Below are 21,520 nucleotides of genomic sequence, written 5' to 3' on the forward strand. Positions count from 1 at the left end.
TGAATATACATTAATTAACTAAGTTCTAGCAGCAATCTGTTTGTCTCCTAGTAATCCTGAACAAAGGCAACATTTGTACATACAGAACCTTGCAAAACAAATGCCATTTGAGGCCACATTTGTCTTAATTAAAATTAATGTAGTTCCACTTCAGTGATGTTTTACAGAATAACTCGAGCTATTCCCAGCTGTTGTAGTCACGTAAAAATATATCTTCTTACAATTACTAGTTTATATTAATGTGGATTCTGACAATTTCATGTGCATCAAATATTGTTAAAATCAGTAAAAAGACTGTTACATAGGTAATATTGTGCATACTAATGATAAATATAGGTACAATCAATGTCCCCAACGCATTGTGTGACTATAAAAGCACAAGACTGTAGGGTCAGTGGCAATAAAAAAAGTTTCCAACATTTGGGAATTTCCAAAAATACTTGGTCTCACTTGTGATATTAGATTAATTTGCTTTTACCTTATTAGATTTTTAAATGGGTGGTCCTTCTTTATATTAACTTTTAGTATGGATTGTCCCATTTGCTTTTCCATTCAACCTCTAGAATGTAAAACTTCATCTGATTGTTGGGGTCACTGACCCCATAACAAAACTGATTCTTTTGAGGCTGCTTTTTTATTGTCATTTCCACTTTTCTTTGTTTATCCTTATGTAGAGATTCTGTCCCATTTATCTTTCATTCTGACTTGCAGGTTGCTGCCTTGTTAGTAGGGTAAGACGAATCCTAGCATCCAGATACCAAACTGCTAAATAAAATGTTGGAACAAGAGTACTTTGGGAAGGTTTGTTCTTGCAAAATGACAGAATTGTATATAGTTCAGTGTGGTTGCTTACTGTGGACAGTAGGTAGACCCCTAAGTTTGAGCCTTGGTTAGGTTTATCCTCCAGGGAAGGACAGGGTTGCCAGACTGTTGGCAACCCTAGATACTTAGGGTCTGCTGTCTCAAATACTTTTAATGTGTCCTTTCTTAACAGTATACTTTTAATTAACTACTAGCTTAAGCTTTTGCCAGAAGTTTAATAGAGTGGCAAAAAAATAATAGGGAACGATTAAAGATCTAATCATAAAAATGTACCTAGAGGTTTTCATAGGCCAGTGCCAGGAATTATACTTACTATAAACTCAAAGCAAAACACAAAAAAGTAAAACAAAAACCAAAAGGGAATATAAATGTAAATGTTTTGTACAATAAATCAGTACTTGTCTGGCACAGGTTTAGTTTTGCAGATAAACTGGCAAAGAGAATGGTGTGGTAGTTACATAGTTACATAGGGTTGAAAAAAGACCAGAGTCCATCAAGTTAAACCCATCCAAGTAAACCCAGCACACACAACCTATACTTACCAATCTATACTATCACATACATAAACTATATATACAACCACTAATACTAACTGTAGATATTAGTATCACAATAGCCTTGGATATTCTGATTGTTCAAGAACTCATCCAGGCCCCTCTTAAAGGCATTAACAGAATCTGCCATTACCACATCTCTAGGAAGGGCATTCCCCAACCTCACTGCCCTCACCATGAAAAACCACCTACGCTGCTTCAAATGGAAGCTCCGTTCCTCTAATCTATAGGGGTGACCTCTGGTGCGTTGATTGTTTTTAAAGGAAAAAAGAACACCCCCCATCTGCCTATAATCCCCTCTAATGTACTTGTACTTGTACAAGTAGCTAGCTTTACACACACCACATTACTAATAAAATACCACAATACATATTATTTACATACATATTTAAGACAACATTCTCATTCTGTGGCAGTTAAATAAAAGAAGAAAACCAGTCTTGAAAGGATTTGTTTCCATGTTCCAGAAAGTTTTTGAAGCCAGGACCTCTATATTACTACTAATGGTACTCAATAGCCTACAGAGAGTATTTTAAATGAAACAACTAAAACAATAGCAATGGATAAAAAGAAAGAAAGAATGGGAGCAGATGTAGGTCAATCATAAAACCATTGACAAGATGTGAGTTTCATATAACTGCTTAATACAATTTTAGTACAAAGGCATCATCATTGAACAGGACTACTGGCTTTTTCTGGCAGTTTCTGTGTTTTTGTTTTATGTACTGCATAAATATTTATTATAAAATGAATTCAAATATTTTCAGGCTAATACATTTCTGTTGAGTTTCAGAATAGGAATGTTTACAGGCAAATAAGATTATTCAATAGTTTTAAAAAGTACTTGGTCTTTAGCAGAAAAATATGAGTCCTGACAATAAAAGGATTGAACTTTGCCATTTAACTCTTCCTACTGCTCTTAATTTGAGATAAATAAACCAAGGCCCATCTGCAAAATTAATAGATCCTGTGATACATAGTTTTTAAAGTTTAAAATCAACTGTTTCTGTATCACAGTTTTTTTGTTTCGCTTTTAGTGTAACCAGAACATTAAAGATGTTGGAAAAACCCATATAGTTCTCTGTAAGTATAATGAATTATTCTAATAAGTATAGAATGTAAAACTCTGCTTAAGATTCTGTATGTGATGTGTGAAAAAAGGTGAAGAAAATAACTAGCACATTAATACAAGCCATTTCAAGGTTTTTCAAGCAGTAAATAAAAGCAGCTGCAATTTATCTTCATTGTGACAGAATCCTCAATACATTATTAATGATTCCTATATCAAACATTCATTCTGTGCATTTCCCCCATCCATCATAGTCACCCCATCAGCATATTCTGGCCCCAAAACTGACCCACCATAGGCACATACCCAAGACATCCAACATGCAAATCAGGAGCACAATAAAGGAACACGGCTAGAATTATGGTACAACCAGATCCTGCTTACTGTCTTATCTTAAAGACCACATTTTAATATTGTGCAACCCAGAAAGCTATACCAGGCACCTGCAGAATACAATCTCTTAACCTATTTAATAGTATTATTATATCTAACCAGGCAATGCAACAGAGAGATAATGGCTGTATGGTAGTCAGAGGTACAATGGGCTAGCTGTATTCATGTATTTCATCCATTTAATTAGATTTAACCATCATTTTCTTTTATTTCAAGGTAACAAGTACTTTTTAGTTTTTCATTATTCAAATCTTTCCTTTTTTTCTGAATGTTTCTGTGTTATTATACCTTGGATATATATTATTTCTAAATTAACTGGAATGTCATAACTATAAAATATATAATTATATCATTACTAAGTGATGTCACATGTCCTATTATTTAAAACCTGCAGTCTTGTAACTAAATGGCCAGGGAATTTCATGGCCTTTTGTACAATAGACAGTAATATACCCCATGTTGTAAATAAAAGCATAATAGAATTGCAGCACTGGGTTCCTAAGTTTAAAAACTCCATGGTGACTACCGGGGGCCTATTTATTATGCTGTGTAAAATGAAATTCGTGAAAAACCAGTGTAAAAAGCTGAGTAAAATAAATGGCAAATTTCGCTGTCCAAACTTCACTGTTATTTTACATAATTTCCGGCAGAAGAAAATTCACATAAAATTTTTTTGCCATTTTTTATACAACGAAGCCTGGTGATGTGGTGAATTTTGTAACCTTTTTTTACACAGCATAATAAATAAGCCCCTTAGTGATAAGCAAATTCATGTGTTGAACTTGGTAAATCTAAAATGCACTGGAATCAATAGTAAGGTGAAATAACATAGCAGCTAAGGCATTTTTACTTCTGCAATAGCATATACATTGCTCCATTATGTTCTTCTTTCTACATTGTACCCAGTAATAATGTGCAGAGTTTCAGTTTTGCTTTAGTACAATGTACCATCTGCCAATAAATCTGCACACAATGTATCTATAGGAGATCTCAGATACCCAAAAATGAGAATTGTTTGACTCTTTCTCCTGAAACAAACTTGTAGGGAGGCAGGAAGGAGGCTTTGTGCTGATGTTTGTTAAATAGGATAAACCTGCAAGGAGTTGTGTGTGTATGACACTAATAGCATTAGCGAGGAATGCTTGTGCCCTACTATAAGGAGTAGGGCAGAGCAAACAAAACTTTGGGAGAATTAGAAGAGGGGATCTGATTTGAGGTTGTGCATTAAGCCTTATAGCTTTTTAAAGGACAATATACCCTTGCTGTAATTGAAAACACTATTAGATGTTTCCTGAAAGTTCAGTGACATTCATATGAACATCAAACTTCTAAATTACTAATAGCCTTTTAAATAATATAAGTGGGTGCATTATCCTGCTTATATTGTATAGGGGCATAAGTATAAATTAAAAAACCATGACCATATAAAGGCAGGAGGCCAGGGGCTGAGTACTTTTATACAGGTCATGGAATTTCAAGGTGACTACTGATATCCTAATATTTTACAACAGGGGGTACTTTATTTATTATGCAGCATTTATAACTGATGTCAGCACGGTTTATAAGGATATAATTTACAGGATATTCATGGCTCATGCCTATTATATATACATTTCTTGTTGTGGAAATGTGAAATAAATAGGTGACAACTAAAAAAAAGTTATTGTGTAACTATGTAGTTCTTTACATGGTAACAGCTTTGCTGGGGACACCCATAACTCAGAGGAACTGAATCATCTGCGGAACAGATTGTTACCTGACACTTGCAAGCCCGGATGTTGGTCTATGTGTAGAACAAGCACTTCTGCTAGATTTTTGCAATAGGAAGTGATGAAAGGTACAGATCCTGTAATGGGTAAATGTCGCCAGGAAAGTGTTTACTTTACTATTTGTATACACAGTGTGGGACATGTGTCAGAAAGCTTTTCCAAACTGCTGCTAAAATACTACATACAAAAATACAGAAGTATGGCCCAGATTCCCAGGTACAATACCTGCATGAAGTCATGGTTATCGCCTCATTTTCCCATTAACTTGACTTTTAGTTCATAATGTGGTGTCTGCCTCCTTACTTATTCCTAAGGCAAAAACATAATGTGCCAACCCATACTGGAGGCCCCCATTGTGCATTTGGATGCATTTGTAATTATATTACAAGGGAGGAAACTAGAGGATAGAGTTTTGATGCCTTTATCTCCATGACTTCTACAATCTTAAGGCACGGTTAAAGGAACAGTAACACCAAAAAATGAAAGTGTATAAAAGTAACTAAAATATAATGTGCTGCTGCCCTGCACTGGTAAAAGTTGTGTGTTTACTTCAGAAAGTCTACTATAATTTATATAAATAAGCTGCTGGGTAGCCATGGAGGCAGCCATTCAAAGGAGAAAAGGCACAGGCACATTGCAGATAACAGATAAAACACTACTGTATTCTACAGAACTTATCTGTTACCTGCTATGTAACCTGTGCCTTTTCTCCTTTTTTCCAGCTTGAATGGCTGCCCCCGTGGCTACACAGCAGCTTATTATATAAATTATAGTAGTGTTACTGTAGCAAACACACCAGTTTTACCAGTGCAGGGCAACAGTGCATTATATTTTTATTACTTTAAAGCTCTTTCATTTTTTAGTGTTACTGTTCCTTTAATAAGGTAAACAATGAACACCTTAGGGGCTTCCCAGAAAACAGTTGTTTGCAGAGCAGCAACTAAAGGCAATAGTGGAATAGTAAGCATAACTTGACAAGATTGTTAAAGTAGGGCTAAAGAGAAACAGTATGACATTATCAGCATTATCAGCTGTAACCCTTTAATTGTAGTACAGGTATAGGACCTATTATCCAGAATGCTTTTGACCTGGGGCTTTCCAGATAAGGGATCTTTCCATAATTTGGATCTCCATACCTTAAGGGCTCTGGTACACGAGGGAGATTAGTCGCCTGCAACAAATCTCCCTTGTTGCGGGCGGCTAAACTCGCCGATATGACATCCCACTGGCAAAAATGTTAATCGACAGTGGGATGGCATACACGTCAGCGTGATTTGCGGAAATAACCGAAGTTTCCTCAAGAGGCAACTTCGGCGATTGCGCCGCCACGTATGCCATCCCACCGGCGTTTTACATTTTTGCCGGTGGGATGTCATATCGGGGAGTTTAGTCACCTGCAACAAGGGAGATTTGTCGCGGGCGACTAAACTGCTTAGTGTGCCAGAGCCCTAAGTCTACTAAAAAATAATTTACACATCATTTAAACCCAATAGGACTGTTTTGCCTCCAATAAGGATTAATTATATCTTAGTTATGATCAAGTACAAGGTTCTGTTTTATTATTACAGAGAAAAAGGAAATCATTTTTAAAATTGGAATTATTTGCTTATAATAAAGTCTATGGGAGATGCCCTTTCCGTAATTTGGAACTTTCTGGATCACGGGTTTCCAGATAAGGCATCCTATCCCTTTAGTAGTTTAACACTAATTGAAAGGCTACAGACTGGACTTGAAAAAAACTTTAGGGACTGTTTTCATGCTGTAACATTTATTAAGTGGTGAATTAAATTGATCAATATGTTATTGTTATCATAGTTCTTATTTCGTTTTAGTAAAGCTTTCCAAGGATCCCATGCATCCAAACAAAACTGAGGATGCTGGACGTCTCATATTTGGTTACTTGTCAGTAAATATTTTAGAGGCACAGCTTTGCAGATGTATTTTTTCTTTATTCTTAATATGTTCGACCAGATAAAGCTGCCTGCTAGATAATTGCTATAGGTCTAATCCTGGGCCACTGTTACTACACAGCACAGACACATACTGGATCTTCTGAATGCCACTGTCCACATAAATGCACAAGTTTGTATGAAAACAACATTTTTTGTACTTTTTAATGTCTGTCTCTATTTAAGTGCATGTTTCTAAGTATAAAAAACACATTAGACAAATAAGAAAGAATCTAAAATGTCTTTGTTCAGCAGCTATGTATAACATCATCCTTTTTATAATGTACAGTAATAATGTCTATAACATTAGCCATAGCAGCTATATTTTTTCACCTGCCTTGTGTTTGTTCATTTAACAAATAATGACCTTCTTGGAAACACCCAAAATGTAATTATCCACCAACACTCTTATTACAGCACCCAGCAAATCGCTGCATTAAAAAACATTAAACCAAGGGAAGTGGTTTAACAGAAATACAAACTGCATGTAGCAGGAAAGGAAGAGGGAGGGGGAAAGAGCAAAAGAAGGAGGTTGTGAGAAGAGCTGCTGCTTGCTGCTGTGAGGGCTGAGAACAAACCGCAGATACTGAGAGAGTTGAAGTAAGATAGAGACTGACAGCCCCACTAGTGCATGTGTAACTCAGGGATGGATACAAGAGTATCCCAGCTAATGAACCAGGCTGAGATGTGTCTCCTCCTGCCTTAAATTCCTCCAGAGACAATTAAAGGAGCAGACTGCAACTGAATGCACGAAAGCAGAGGACTACAGAATGACATTCAAGGGTTAGATATGGCTTTCTGAATCTCTAAGGATCTGTCACTCCACTGCCTACGCACAGGTTACTCTGGTGGGGGCATCCATGACGGTCAGCGGAAGTATGAGCAGTGGGTACTGCAGCCTGGAGGAAGACATTGAGGATTATTTCTTCACAGCAAGAGAAAACCTTTCCAGAAAGACTGCAAAGGTAGAGCAGATTATATATAGGGTAACTATGCTATCGGTGTTGGAAGGGTCTCATACCACTCAGGGAGCAAAAATAGAAATAAGTATATCACTGCCAGTAAGAAGGCTTTTTATTTGCAGTATAGTTTCTAAAAATATCTACAAGTAATAGAGATCTCCTATAAATGGCTTTCTATGTAGAACAAATACATCAGATGCTACTTGAGGTGGTGTTCGCAGATTTCCTTGTAAGCAGGCGCAAAATGCTATCATGTCCTTGATATGAGAGAAATGTTTTAGTCTGAATGAAGCATAAAAACACAATTTTTCTGTTTTGAAGTTGTTTATATGTTCTGTAAAGTCAAGACCAGAGCCTGCTGTCAGAGTGCTCTGCTCGTGCTCACTCCAGCAGTACTGCGCAGGTGCATTATCTGTATCCTTGCTCCATAGTCTCACCCTGACAAGCTCAAATGCTTTCATTCAGGGATTCTATCCTGAGACACATTTTACTTGCTTTATAGGCCATCTTTACTCTCATTCTCTGCTTCCTTGTTTGCACTTATCTTATTAAAAAGTGGAAATTAATATCATGGTAATCCTTTCTGGCCTATTTACACACTAGTAATGAACTTGTGAGTGTTTACTAAGCAGGCGTATTTACCATGCCTTTAAAAAAGATTTGACCAGAATATAAATTCCTGATTTGCACAGTGATAGCATTATTAGGGATCAATGTAAATACCCAGGTATTTATAGTATAGAACCAATTAAATGTGCTGTGCACACAGGCAAGGCACTATGCAAATATTACACTGCACAGAGACACAAGCATAGAACATATTATGTTTCACTTAGAGGAAAACTAAGAAGGTACGAGGCTGTTCTGTGTCCACATTGTTAATTGTATTCCACATACACTCACTCTCTTTGGTTTAAAGTAATCCCTTAAAGGAAAGCTATATGCATGAATGAATACTTAACCAACAGATAGTTTATAGTATGTTAAGTGACCTATAATATATATGTATATCAGTAAATATTGCCCTTTTACACCCTTTCCCTTAAGCCACCATTTAGTGATGGGCTGTGTGCTCCCTCAGAGATCACATGACCAGAAATAATGCAGCTTTAACTGTAACAGGAAGTAGCATGGAAGCAAAATTCAGAACTCTCTCCATTAATTGGCTGATGGGGCCTAGCATGTATGTGTGCCTTGGCTTGTTTGTGTGCACTGTGAATTTTATGAACCCAGGAGGCGGCCCTTAATTCGTAAAATGACAATTTTCTATCTAGCATTACCCAACAGCATATACCACTAATAAAGTATATTTTTACGAAAATGGTTTATTTAGTTTAGGCAGGGTTTTACATATGAGCTTGTTAATGATATATATTTTTATAGAGACCAAAAATGTTTGCTTAGGGGGGTATAGTTTTCCTTTAAAGGGACAGTATACCCCTTTTTTCAACATAAGCTTAACATATAGGGCTTTTGAGCTGAACATACTTTTTGTAAATTGTTTTAATTAGGAAACGTATGACTTTTTTATTTTTTGCAATAAACAGGGCCAAATCTCAAGAAGAAATTAAAGTTACATTTTACTTTCTGGTTCGTTTAAGCCAGTGATCCCCAACCAGCGGCTCCTAAGCAACATGTTGCTCCCCAACTCTTTGAATTTAGCTCCCAGTGGCCCCAGTGGATCCCAGGGGCTATCACATAGCCAATTATAGCTCTCATTTGCACCTTCAGGAGCTTTTTTCATGCTTGTGTTGCTCGCTACTCAACTTTTTCCATTTGAATGTGGCTCACTGGTATAAAAGGTTGGGGATCCCTGATCTAAGCAAATCACCAGTCGATTGAGAAGCCCTCTGCAAGCGTTTCCATGCACTCAAAAAACACATACAAATAACATATTTAGGGTCCTTTTTATGTTTCATTCCTTGCTTTAGTTTGTTTGAATGACTTCTACTTAGTGCTTGCCTTGTCTTGCTTATTCACTTACACTATGCTAATTTATCCTAAAAATCTACAGACAGCAAGACAGAACGCAAGCTATTAAGCATACTAGGACTGCTGCTCTGCATAGAAAGGAAATGAGAATTATCCTCATTGGCCTTGCAGGTTTTGGTAGCATTGACAAGTTTTACACAGTTATCATTTAAAACTGTGTGTGGCTTTTTGACTGCTGTAAAACAATACATTTGTCAAGCAAAACTCCTCAAATGGCAAATATATCATACCCTAACAGAGAACTTTGGCTAGCAGGCTTTTAGATCCCATCTTTTTGCAGAATTCTGAGCCCTTAGGGTGGCCATACAGTTAGATTTTATTCGTCGACGAATGTTCGCATATCGTTCGTACATTTTAATACAACAATCTAAAACTAAAATTCAGAGTGAAATTGTAAGATTAAAGTTCAACATCATACGAAAGTTATGTCCCTAAAATACTTTGTAGGTCACCCAAATACACAATACATGCCCAAATATTATCGTTATCCGACCATTTTCTAACCTGTCTGATTGACTAAACAACCAGTTGCCATGACATGAAACTTGTGACGATAATTCAGAGCCCACACAAAGTCCGAAGATTATATTGGTGCGTGTATGGCCAGCTTTAGCTGTACATAAAAAGCATAGGGAGGAAAGGAAACAAAACAATAGCAACAATAAAGTATGTCATTTTTTGAAATATGGATATGTTTTAGTAGCAGAAAATTATACAGCCCTAGTGACAAATACATAACAAATGAAACAGCAAACTTTGTGGACGACAATATCCTTTTCGAAAGACCTGTCTGGTGCTAGGAAACTGCCGGGAGAGGAAGTAAAATCTGTAATAAGCCACAAGAACTTTTATTCCAAATTCATTTGTTCAGTTTCTTTAACAGTAAGTAAGCAGCCATTATACTAATTTACCTAATTAGCATCTGAAAGGACTTTTGTTTCCTGTATTGTAACTTCTCTCAAAAACTAGAGCGAACATATGTCACATCCATGGTCACTCACTTTTTAGAATTATAGTTGTACCATTAAAGATTTCACTAAAACAGGAACATATAGCTTTAGCTCTTTGCTGGACTCCAACTCCCAGCACCCACCATCAACTCATTTAACAGCAGGAAAGGAACAGGCTACTCCAGGGGTTTAACTATAGAGCAGTGTTGTCCAACTTCTGTGGTACCGAGGGCCGGAATATTTCCGGCCTACATGGTGAAGGGTCAATAATGGAAGCCAGTTTTGACCACTCCCCTTTTCAAACTGTGCCCACACACAGACAGCATTGGGCAGGCAGAGTACAGCACACACAGGCAGCATAGGGCAGGCAGTAGTGAAGTAAGGCCGGCCTGATACCTGCAGGACCTGCAGGTTTGGGCTGACCTCTGCACATCACTTGCAGGTCCTAAAACTGTCAGCCTGCATCTTCCATCTCCTGAATTTATAGGCGCGCATCTATAAATACAGGGCAGAAGCCAGGTCGGGTAGGGTTTGGGTTAAGGGTTAGGGTCCGGTTCGGGTCAAATTTTTCTGGACCCACACATCACTAGCAGGCAGAGTATGGCACATGCAGGCAGAATAGGGCAGGCAAAGCATGGCACACACAGGCAGCATAGGGCAGGCAGTACATAAAGTGGCACAATGCTGGCACTGCTCCTACAGTCTGTGAGCAGGTAAACAATGTGGACGCTTACAGTCTGAGCCTGAGTTGTGAACAATGCAGGGACTAAAAGGTGTCTACAAAACAGGATCTTAAAGGTGTGATCTTAAAGCACTAAAGCATTAAAATATTCTCATTCCCAATGTTTAGTGCCTAAAATAATTTTAATGGGGCCCAGTATAGTCCAGTGGGCTATTCATGAAATTATCAAAAGCACAGGACTAAAGTGATACCTTAGGGAACAGTGACCATTCCTTCATATTGTATTTTTAGAAATGCAAATTTCACTCCTGGAGAAAGCTAAGCTGAATATACATTTTAGATTTTTTTTATAAGCAGGTGGGAAAATAAAATTTCACTTGTACAAATAATTTCTTAGATAACAGGTTGCAATGTGTTATGGTTAAAATATAGGGAGGGTGTAGAAAAAGGCTAAAGTTATAAAGGAAGCAAACATATATTTGTATTTGTAACCCCAATATCATACTGCACACAACCCTGTAAAGCATGCATTACACTCAAGACTAGAATAAAGAAAAGGGACAGTCAAGCAGTCATATTTTAGGTTTAAAATGGAAATAGCGCAGGGAGTAACATACATTACTTATTTCTGCTGCTCATGGAATAGCAGATTCTTTCATATAAAACATAAACAAGCATTACTTTAGTTTCCTTGTACTTGTGACATATGAAGTTTTATTGTCTGCTGCTCAGAAAGAAACCAGTGAAAAACAGATGAGTTATCAGGAAGATCTGTAGTGATGATGTTTCTTCGCAGGAACCTGCTCTTATTTAGTGGAAAGAGACACCATGGCGCCTCTGCATAAATATCACATAAGAATATGCAAATAAATAACTGTTGCTTGAAAAATGCCTCAATGTCTCTATGCTTGTGGTGTGCATTAAGCATTGAATAGAGGGGCTGGGCTGCCTGTGAGGAAGGTGGGACTAAAACATCTTTGTGACTTCTAAGCAGTAGTACAAATAGAAAAGGTAGATTGGATTTATAACTTTATTTTCTATGTGGACCCCTCCAGGAAGGAGTTTTACCAATACTGAGACCATAGGGGCGATTCACAAAAGTGCGATAAAACGTGCGCTATTTATAGCGTGCGTTAAAAATTTTATCGCGTCTTAATTTTCGCGACTCGCTATATTCACTATAAGCATATTTGCGCTATTTTGCGCGTGATATTGCATGCGTTATTTAACTCACGAAGACTATTTTCAAGCGGTATTTGACGGTACATGCGCTAAATAGCGCAGGCGTATAGTCGCTGGATATAAATAGTAGCTTATAAATAGTGTATATAAATTGTCGCCGCATATAAATAGTGTATATAAATATTAGCCACATATAAATGGTAGCATATAAATGGTAGATGCTTATAAATAGTAGCCGCTAGTGATGAACAAATGTGTTCTGGTTATCTTTGGTGAAAAATTAGCAAATCTTTCGAAAGATCCACAAAACGGCAAAAATTTTGTGCAGGAAAAAAAATTGTTGCCCGCGACTAAAATTTTTTGATGCCTGTGTCAATTTTTGGACGTGCGGTGAATTTTTGCGTGGCGAATTTTTTCATGTGTTTTGCCATTGGCAAAAAAATTTGCTGCGGAAAACTTCGCCGCACGTCCAAAAATTCGCTGCAAATCCATGCCTGGCGAAACATTTCATCACTTGTAGCCACATATAAATAGTCGTGCGAATGAACGCACACCATGTTAGCCATACACGCCAATACTTGCGGAAAATTACTGTATTAAAAATGACCATTTCCCTGCAAACTGGTGGCTGCATCACTCTAGGGCCAACACATACTTGAATAAATCACACTGCAAAGTCCATATTTTATTGCCAAAAGCTCATTAACTGTACTTTTCTATAATTATGCCTAATGCGATATTTAGCGTGCCTAAGTGATTGTGAATCATGCGTTAGTATTCTTTTCTGTGCGCTAATTAACGCATGCGTTAAAACTACCGCAGGGAGGGGGCCGAGTGGGTTACAGGAGGAGAAGGAAATCTAAGTGATTAAGGGGATGTTGCAGCCTTACTATTAACCTCTGGACAACCAGAGTGGCAGGTATTGAAAGATTTCAAAGAGGCTGTTCACTGATTAAATTTTTGTGTGGGGTTTACATGTCCTTTAATATAATGACAAATATTTTAGTATGCATCTTGTATAATTTCAGAATTTAAGGTATTAAACCTTTGCCTCAGCTAAAATATCTTTCAGAATTATGTAGGTAATAAATGCCAAATCAATCTCCTCTGTACTCTTCATACAAACATGTTAAATAATGAACATGAAAATACCAATTCTCCTTGCAGAAAAGTTAATCTGATCCACAGTGACAAAGTTGCTCTTAAAGTACCCTTTTGCACTGTTGGCAGATATACTATGAATCAGAAATAAATATACAATGAATCAGAATACTAACAACAATAGCATAACCTAGAACACAGTTTTCTTAGTACAGCAGAAAATTTCTATTTTGCATATGCTACTCACCCCTGGTTAGTTCTGCAGTCTCTCTCCATAGAGAACAGTTAGTGCACAATAAATAGGGATGTACTAAATGCAGGATTTCAGGATTTAGATTTTTGCTCTGGAAAATTGAATGCAATCATTCTTTGTCCAGAATTAATGTTTATTTGTATTGAGCTCAAATGCGTCTATGCAAATTAGAGGTTGCTTTTGATTCACCAAAAGTTTACAGCCAAAAAAGGGCAGTGCAATATAAGTTGTTGGTGACCTATATGGTAGTAGAGGTATGGTAGTTCAGGTATTGGCATTAAATATTCAACCAATAAACTGCATTACAGTGTATGTGGAAAGTGATGGGATTAGGACAGTCTAATTCTTGATAAGTTAAGTTTTAAGCTTTGATGACATGGGGGGGGAGTTAAGCTGTGTTTCAAGGCTTAAGCTGTACATAGGCCAATTTCTGTGACCTATATTGATCAAGCTAGCAAGAAAATTATTTTAGTATTTACTGGTAGGATTTTCCAGCAACCCTCTTTGTGATCCAGTTGTTGACCTTGTCAAATGAGCTGATATTTTCTTGTGTGGCTAGCTTTAGATGCTCTGTGGCTTTCTGAAGGCACTATGAATTCCTTGAGATGTGAGTGAAGGTTATAGCGATATGATGTAAGGGGTTGCATCATTGGTGTTGTCTTTAATTACAAGATTTGTTTTCAAAAGATTTAAATGATTTTGACAAATGACAATTAGCCTCTACAGGGACTGGCAGAGAGTATCAATGCTTATGGAGAAGTATGAGAGGATCGATGAAAGTGTTCTCAGAAATGTGTGCTACAGTAGTTTATATGGGATAGCCTGAGATAATGAATGATTCTTTGTATATAAAAGTTGTAAATAAGAACTTGCAGTTAGGTTAAAGGCTGCATGATTTAGTGAGTATTTGGATGGTTGAAATTAATGACGGTAAAATTATTATTTTGCTGGGAAATAAGACATACAACATAACATAACAGATTTAGTAGATAAGGGAGGTAGGAGAATTGTCCTTATCATTAGCACATGACGTACTCGACCTGGCATTGAGAGCTCACTTGTATATGCACCGCATCCCTGGATGACGATCTACATGTCTGGGCGCAGTGGCACATTCACTCCCTTCCTTGCTTAAGTTGCCTGCCTACCACCTTCCCTTTGACTAGGCAGGTCACAGGTGCATTATTAAGTGTAGCTCATTGTTGTTGAAAAGATTTGGAGGGAGTAAAATGGGCCCCTGATCACCCTGGGCTCCTAGGCTATAGCCAAGGTATGCCTAGGCATTAATTCACCCCTGAAGAAACCTTCTTTATAGAGAAGTAATCCCTTTAAAAGCCTCTTTTTCTCAAAAACATCCAATTTAAAGAAATTAAATTGCAAAACGGGGACCCCTTTCTATATTAGGGTTATGCCTGATTTTAGCTCATCAGTTAATGGGAACTTTACAAACTATTTTAAACTAAGATCATTTTATATAAAAATAAATAAAATGTGAGGTTAACATCATGTTTTAAATGATAAAATGGCTAAGACCTTATTTGTTGCTTTTGTCATTTGTCGATATGAGAGTATGGGTTAATGAACTCTCTAGTAGCTTCCTGTTTGCTAGGAGGAAGTGCAGCAACACTTCTATAGAACTGCTTCTACTTTTTTCATGATATGCAGCTTAAAACACACTATTGAATGTGAGCAAAGTATTACCATATCTCGAAGTCACTGCTCACCAAAGCAATGTAAGTTTCAAATGGCCTCTGCTGCTTGAAGAAGAACTGTACTGATCCTCCTTGAGCCAAAAGCTACTTCAGAATGCTGGGAGTTATAGCAGGATGAGGATAAAGGACACTGGATGTTACAGATTACTCATTGGCACTGTTTTAGTGTGCAATATGCTGTCAGGATTTTAGATAATATATATATTGCCAGAAAACCACATGTCCTTTAAAGTCATTTTCATTTTCTTAGTGAAACCTATTTTTAGTCCTCTGAATCCACAAGAATCAGTATAAAGCCCTAGGGGAACCTGAACCATGTGCCACGAGAAAAATTAATACTCCTTCCAGAATTCAATAAAAGTACTCTTTCTGCAGAATCACAAATTTCCCTTTACAATATTTAATCATGATCTTGTGTAACAACATATCTGCAGGTCCTTGAACCTTATAAACCATTTTCACACTGGCACCTCTGTGCAATGTGAATAGATAATCCTATTATAATTTACAAGGATATTCACAAGCACTAGGGATGTCCTTCCTATTAAATGGTCATGGTTCAATTTTTATGAGACAACATTGCAGCTGAAGTTGTAAAAGGTTCTAGTGCAAAACTATGGTGAGAAATTTTGGTAGAAACTGTAAAAGACTTAAAATCTTTTTATATGCCAAATCAAATGTTCAAATGTTTTGGTAAAAAGAGCCAGCAGGAGAAGCTCAAGCTAATAATAAACAAGAGCTACTGATAATATTGTACTAAATTATAGTTTAGCATAATTTCTGGTATATTTATGCTGGTAGGGTAATAAGGGCAGATATCTATGAATCATGGATACTGGTGGGTGTGTTGATTATGATGTTTTATAAATTGCATCTGATGATGCATTTTTCTGGTCAGTGCATATAAGGAAGTAAAGATGAGCCGCAGCTCCACTTCTGCAGTTCAGATCATTCAGGCTGTCGGCCTGCACTAACAGAACAATAGAAAAGTGGTCATATCTGTCTGTTTGGTCGAGGGCAGTATATGGTTACCTTTCCCTCCATATTTAATTACTACAAGTAGGTTACCAAATATAAACTTAGCCTAAAGTTCACCCAGTTCTGTTCACCTCAAGTTCTGTTGAAAAGTTTTGTCTGCTTTTTCAATTTCATGCATTAATGTTACAGGATGCTCCAAAGGAAGAATCAAAACCCACCGTTCAAGATCTAAAGCAGAAAATAGAGGCCTTCAACAAAATGGTTCAAAATGGCTTGATTATGAAACTGGTAAGTAACTAGGTAATACAGGTTGTGAATCCATTATCAATAAATCTGTTATCCAGAAAGCTCCATATTACAGGAAGGCCATCTCCGATAGACTGATATTCTAAGGCTAATGCCAGACGAGGCATATGGCGGATATTTTCGGCAAGCGGAAAAATGCTTGTTGAAAATTCCGCCCTACGCCTCCTACTTGTGCCTGCACCTAAATGAATAGAATACGCTTGGGTGCTGGCACATGTAGCAGAAATACGCATAAAGACGTGAGAGTTTGAAAGTCTTGCGTTTTTATGCGTATTTAGGCTACATTTGCCTGCACCCGAGCGTATTCCATTCATTCGGGTGCAGGCACATGTAGGAGGCGTAGTGCAGTATTTTCAGCAAGTGCTTTTCTGAAAAAAAAATGTACGAAATGTTTTTCTTTTTCTCTGTATTAATAAAACTGTACCTTGTACTTGAACCAGGAATCCATATTGGTGGTAAAACAGCCCTATTGGGTTTGTTTAAATTAATTTTAGCAGATCAAAGGTATAGTTACATAGTTACATAGGGTTGAAAAAAGACCATTGTCCATCAAGTTCAACCCAGCACACAACCTATACTAACCAATCTATACACTCACATACATAAACTATATATACAACCAGTAATACTAACTGTAGATATTAGTATCACAATAGCCTTGGATATTCTGCTTGTTCAAAAACTCATCCAGGCCCCTCTTAAAGGCATTAACAGAATCTGCCATTACCACATCTCTAGGAAGGGCATTCCCCCAACTTCACTGCCCTCACTGTGAAAAACCACCTACGCTGCTTCAAATGGAAGCTCTGTTCCTCTAATCTATAGGGGTGACCTCTGGTGCGCTGATTGTTTTTATGGGAAAAAAGAACATCCCCCATCTGCCTATAATCCCCTCTAATGTACTTGTACAGAGTAATCATGTCCCCTCGCAAGCGCCTCTTTTCTGGTGATCCAAATTATGGAAATATCCCTTATTGGGATCCCCAGGTCCTTAGCATTCTGGATAAAAAAGCCCAATACCTGTATTATACAGTGACAAAAGAGTGGTGTTTGTAGAAATGCTTCATAAAGCATAAGGAAAGGCATAACATTTTGCCCCCTTCAAAGTTTTTTCCCTGGACAGCGTTGCTCTGTTAGCTTTATTCCCATATTGCTGCACTTTTTTTTCTAAAAAGGAACCAGAAGTTATTGCATTCACTGGGAGGGGGGAGGGGAGGCCTAACATTTTTGCACCCTCCAGTAAATCGATTTTTCTTTGTCCTTTAAACTTTCACTGGGGGACCCAGATAAAGCCTGGTAATAAACTTTGCAACCCAACACACAGACAGTAAATTGTACAAGTGCAGTTGCTTAAAGCAAACTGCAGTTAGTTTTGACCAGTTACTACCAGTTAGAAAATTAAAGCAAAGGGCTAATTCATTGATATGGGCAGTTGTAATGATGCCATGTGATGCCATTTAGAACCTATCTTCATAAGTATTTATCAGTATTGTCTGTGGCAGGGTATTTTCTGGTGTTTAGTAGCCGTGACAAGTAGCTGCTACTATGTGCCTTTACCCTTGAGCATTAAAGGTTGTAAAGGTACTGTATATGGTAAACAATTAAATGGGTTCAGACATAGAAAATAATAAATGAAGCTAGTTTTTTTTCCTAATTAAACATCCACATTTTTTTTGCAATTGTCAGGCAGATGATGAAACATTCACAGGATTTATTAAAGTGCATCTGAAACTCCGACGTGCCAACAAACCAAATATACAAACTCCATCAGACACTTTAAAAGAGCTGACCCAAAACAAGCCAGCAAACAAGCAGACACCTTTCTACGTACCTTTGGATGCTATGAAACAGTTGCACATCAGCAGTGTGACAACAACCAGTGAAGTCATAAGAGGGCTGCTGTTAAAATTCCAGGTGGCGGATGATCCCCAGAAATTTGCACTCTTCAAGCACATGCACAGAGATGGACAAGGTGAGAAAATTGTTGCTTGCAAAAACTAGTGGTTTGGGAGGTGAATATAAAGCCCACAACTTTTTTACATTCTCACCTGCATCCCTCATAAAGGGTAAACTGTAGGCTGGCCTTCACTGCATATACCTTTTTGTGGCCTGAATATAAACTGAATATAAACCTTTATATTCTTGTGACTATGCATGAATTAAGACAATAACATTTTGGTCACATAAATAAAAATTAATGGGGAATTCCACCCAGACACAACTTAAGCTTTTTAAACATAATTTCCAGCAACTTTTTATTTTCACAATTGTTAATGTGATAATATGGTTTGGAACAGTTACCTAAGCCTAGCCTGCTGATCCGGCTGACTACTTTGATCAGGGGTGTTTCTAGGCCTAATTCTGCCTGGGATGGAAGAATTTTGTAAATCAAAAACATTGATTTCCCACATGCTTATTATATATTGCCTCAATAAGTGGTTATTCAGTATGGTATGCACAAAGCTTCTTCTTCCATCATTAGCATGGTGGAATGGATGTGTTATTAGTAAGATTAACATGGTAAGGTCCAAAGTGATACATTATGGGCTCAAAACAGGTATGCATATTTAGCTCTAAGCAACTATAATTAAACATATAAGTGGAGATTTGTTGTTTGTGGGAAATCTGCGCTACTGCTGGCAACATATCTCCTGAGAATGTCTTCCCCTTCACTTACATTCAGGATGACTGTAAGGCACCTCACATGAAAAACCTCAGGTCCCAAGCATTCTGTATAATAGATCCTATACAAGGTAGCAAGGGCAGTGGCGTAGCGTGGGCTTTCGTCGCCTGGGGCCGGCCGGAAATTTGCCGCCCCTCTATTTAGTTATTCTTAAAAAAAATAGACAAAATAAAAAAAGCAGCATTAAATTTTTTTTTTTTTTTTGATTGAATTTGAAATGCGGTGCGCATGTCATAATTGTCAAAAGTGGATTCAGCTGTGCGTCCGTGGCTGCCCATGGTGGCAGCGCCGCCATCAGAAATCACGGGGCCCCTCCCATCAGTACAGGACACACAGACATAAAAAGTATTAGGGTCACCCTACCACAGTGCACCCTAACACTATGCTGGCCAGGCCCCCCTAACGCTATTCTGGCCACGGTCCCCCCATACAACTGCCCCATAGACAGTACCCCCATACACAGTGCCCCCCACACACATTGCCTCCAATTGCCCATAGAAAGTGCCCCAATTTCCCCATAGACAGTGCCTCCAATTGCCCCATACACAGTGTCCCCATAGACAGCCCCCTCCACACAGTGCCCCCAATTGCCCTTAGACAGTGCCCCCAATAGGAAGTGCCCCCATACACAATACCCCACAAAGACCTGGCCCCCCCCATGGAAAGTGCCCCAATTTCCCCATAGACAGTAGCCCCCACACAGTGCCCCCAATTTCCCCCATAGTACATACCCCCAACAGACCATCGGCGGCGGCTCCTTCTCTCTTACAGGCAACAGGCGCTTCTATAAGGTTGCGCCTCGTCGCTGACGTGTGACGTCATACGCACGGGCGCAACCTTATAAAAGCGCCTGTTGCCTGTAAGAGAGAAGGAGCCGCCGCCGCCCCTTCTGATACGCCGCCCGGGGCCATGGCCCCCTCGGCACCCCCCTCGCTACGCCACTGAGCAAGGGCATCAGTGGGGATGCTCCTGAAGATATATGGGGCTACACATCAGGCAGGTGCTAGATATGTGTGCTAGCCACTCCACTTTTTCCATACTGGAACCGGGATATGTATATAAATATATTTAAAGGGGTTGTTCACCTATGAGGTAACTTTTAGTATGATGTACAGAGTAATACTCAGAGACAGTTTGCAATTGGTCTTCATTTTTTATTATTTGCATTCTTTAAATTAATTTACTTTTGTTCAGCAACTCTACAGTTTGGAATTTCAGCAATTACCTAGTTGCTAGGGTTCAATTTTTTTTAGTTTACAGCCTAAATCTGAGGTGAGAACAATGCAGGGGGGCAATTAATCTCAGTACTGATACCATTTAAAGCTTAAGGTGGCCATACACGCACCGATATTATCGTACGAAACCTCGTTTCGTACGATAATCGGTGCGTGTATGGCATGTCGGCGAGTCGACCGATATCGCAGGAAGCTGCAGATATCGGACGACTCGCCGATCGGACAAGTTTGAAAATTTTGATCGGGCGCAATAGAAGGCGCCTGACCAAAATTCTCCCTTCAGAGCTGAATCGGCAGAAGGAGGTAGAAATCCTATTGTTTCTACCTCCTTACCTGCCGATTCAGCCCTGAATGGTGTGTGGCGGATCTTACGATGTTTTGTGCGACCGATGGTCGTACGAAACATCGTCGGATCGCCACGTGTATGGCCACCTTTACACAAAGGTAAGCCATCAAAGCAGCCAGACAGGTGGGGGGGCCACACAGAGGGGGGTCGCGGGCTGCCAGTTGGACAGCACTGATCTAATACATTTTATTAAACTTATTTTGGCAAAGACAGTGTTTTGGTTCCATAAGTAGGCAAAGGGAGTCCCCTGATCCTATATGGTATGGATTGACAGTTCCGCAACATTTGCAAGTTTTATTCCTACAAAGTGAACCGCATAGTATTGGAAAATAGCAAAAAAAAAAAACCTGCCTGGAGTATAGAGAGCTTTAAATGTTTTCTGTTAATGTGTGGTGCTTATCTTTTCACACTACCTTTAACTGCAACAACATTCAAGTTGCCCTTGTTATGCAGACAAAACCCACTCTTTGGTCTAGAATTACAATAGAAAAGGATGACTGATTAATGGGCGCTTAAGAGTGCAGAGGGCCCAAAGCAGTCTTGACTGATGAGCAATAACAATACATACAGTATTTGTGGAAA

The 21,520-nt window shown here is 38.4% G+C and overlaps 1 protein-coding gene across 3 annotated transcripts in view; it reads left to right on the forward strand.

The window, feature by feature from the left end:
* Positions 1-21,520, forward strand: part of rassf5 (Ras association domain family member 5) — a 46,597-nt gene that overhangs the window by 20,054 nt on the left and 5,023 nt on the right. For 2 of the 3 annotated variants that reach the window (XR_208191.3, XM_004910651.3), the window contains exons 3-4: positions 16,558-16,656; positions 18,361-18,646. Coding sequence is in view for 2 of the 3 variants with exons in the window: in XM_004910651.3 (XP_004910708.1) it covers positions 16,558-16,656; positions 18,361-18,646 (385 nt within the window). In the remaining variant the exon portion in view is untranslated. Of the gene's footprint in view, positions 1-7,069; positions 7,522-16,557; positions 16,657-18,360; positions 18,647-21,520 lie in introns of those variants that run through there. The other variant, XM_002940510.5, reaches the window with a different exon arrangement.

Source organism: Xenopus tropicalis, chromosome 2, assembly GCF_000004195.4.
Source record: "Xenopus tropicalis strain Nigerian chromosome 2, UCB_Xtro_10.0, whole genome shotgun sequence".
Lineage (NCBI taxonomy): Eukaryota > Metazoa > Chordata > Amphibia > Anura > Pipidae > Xenopus > Xenopus tropicalis.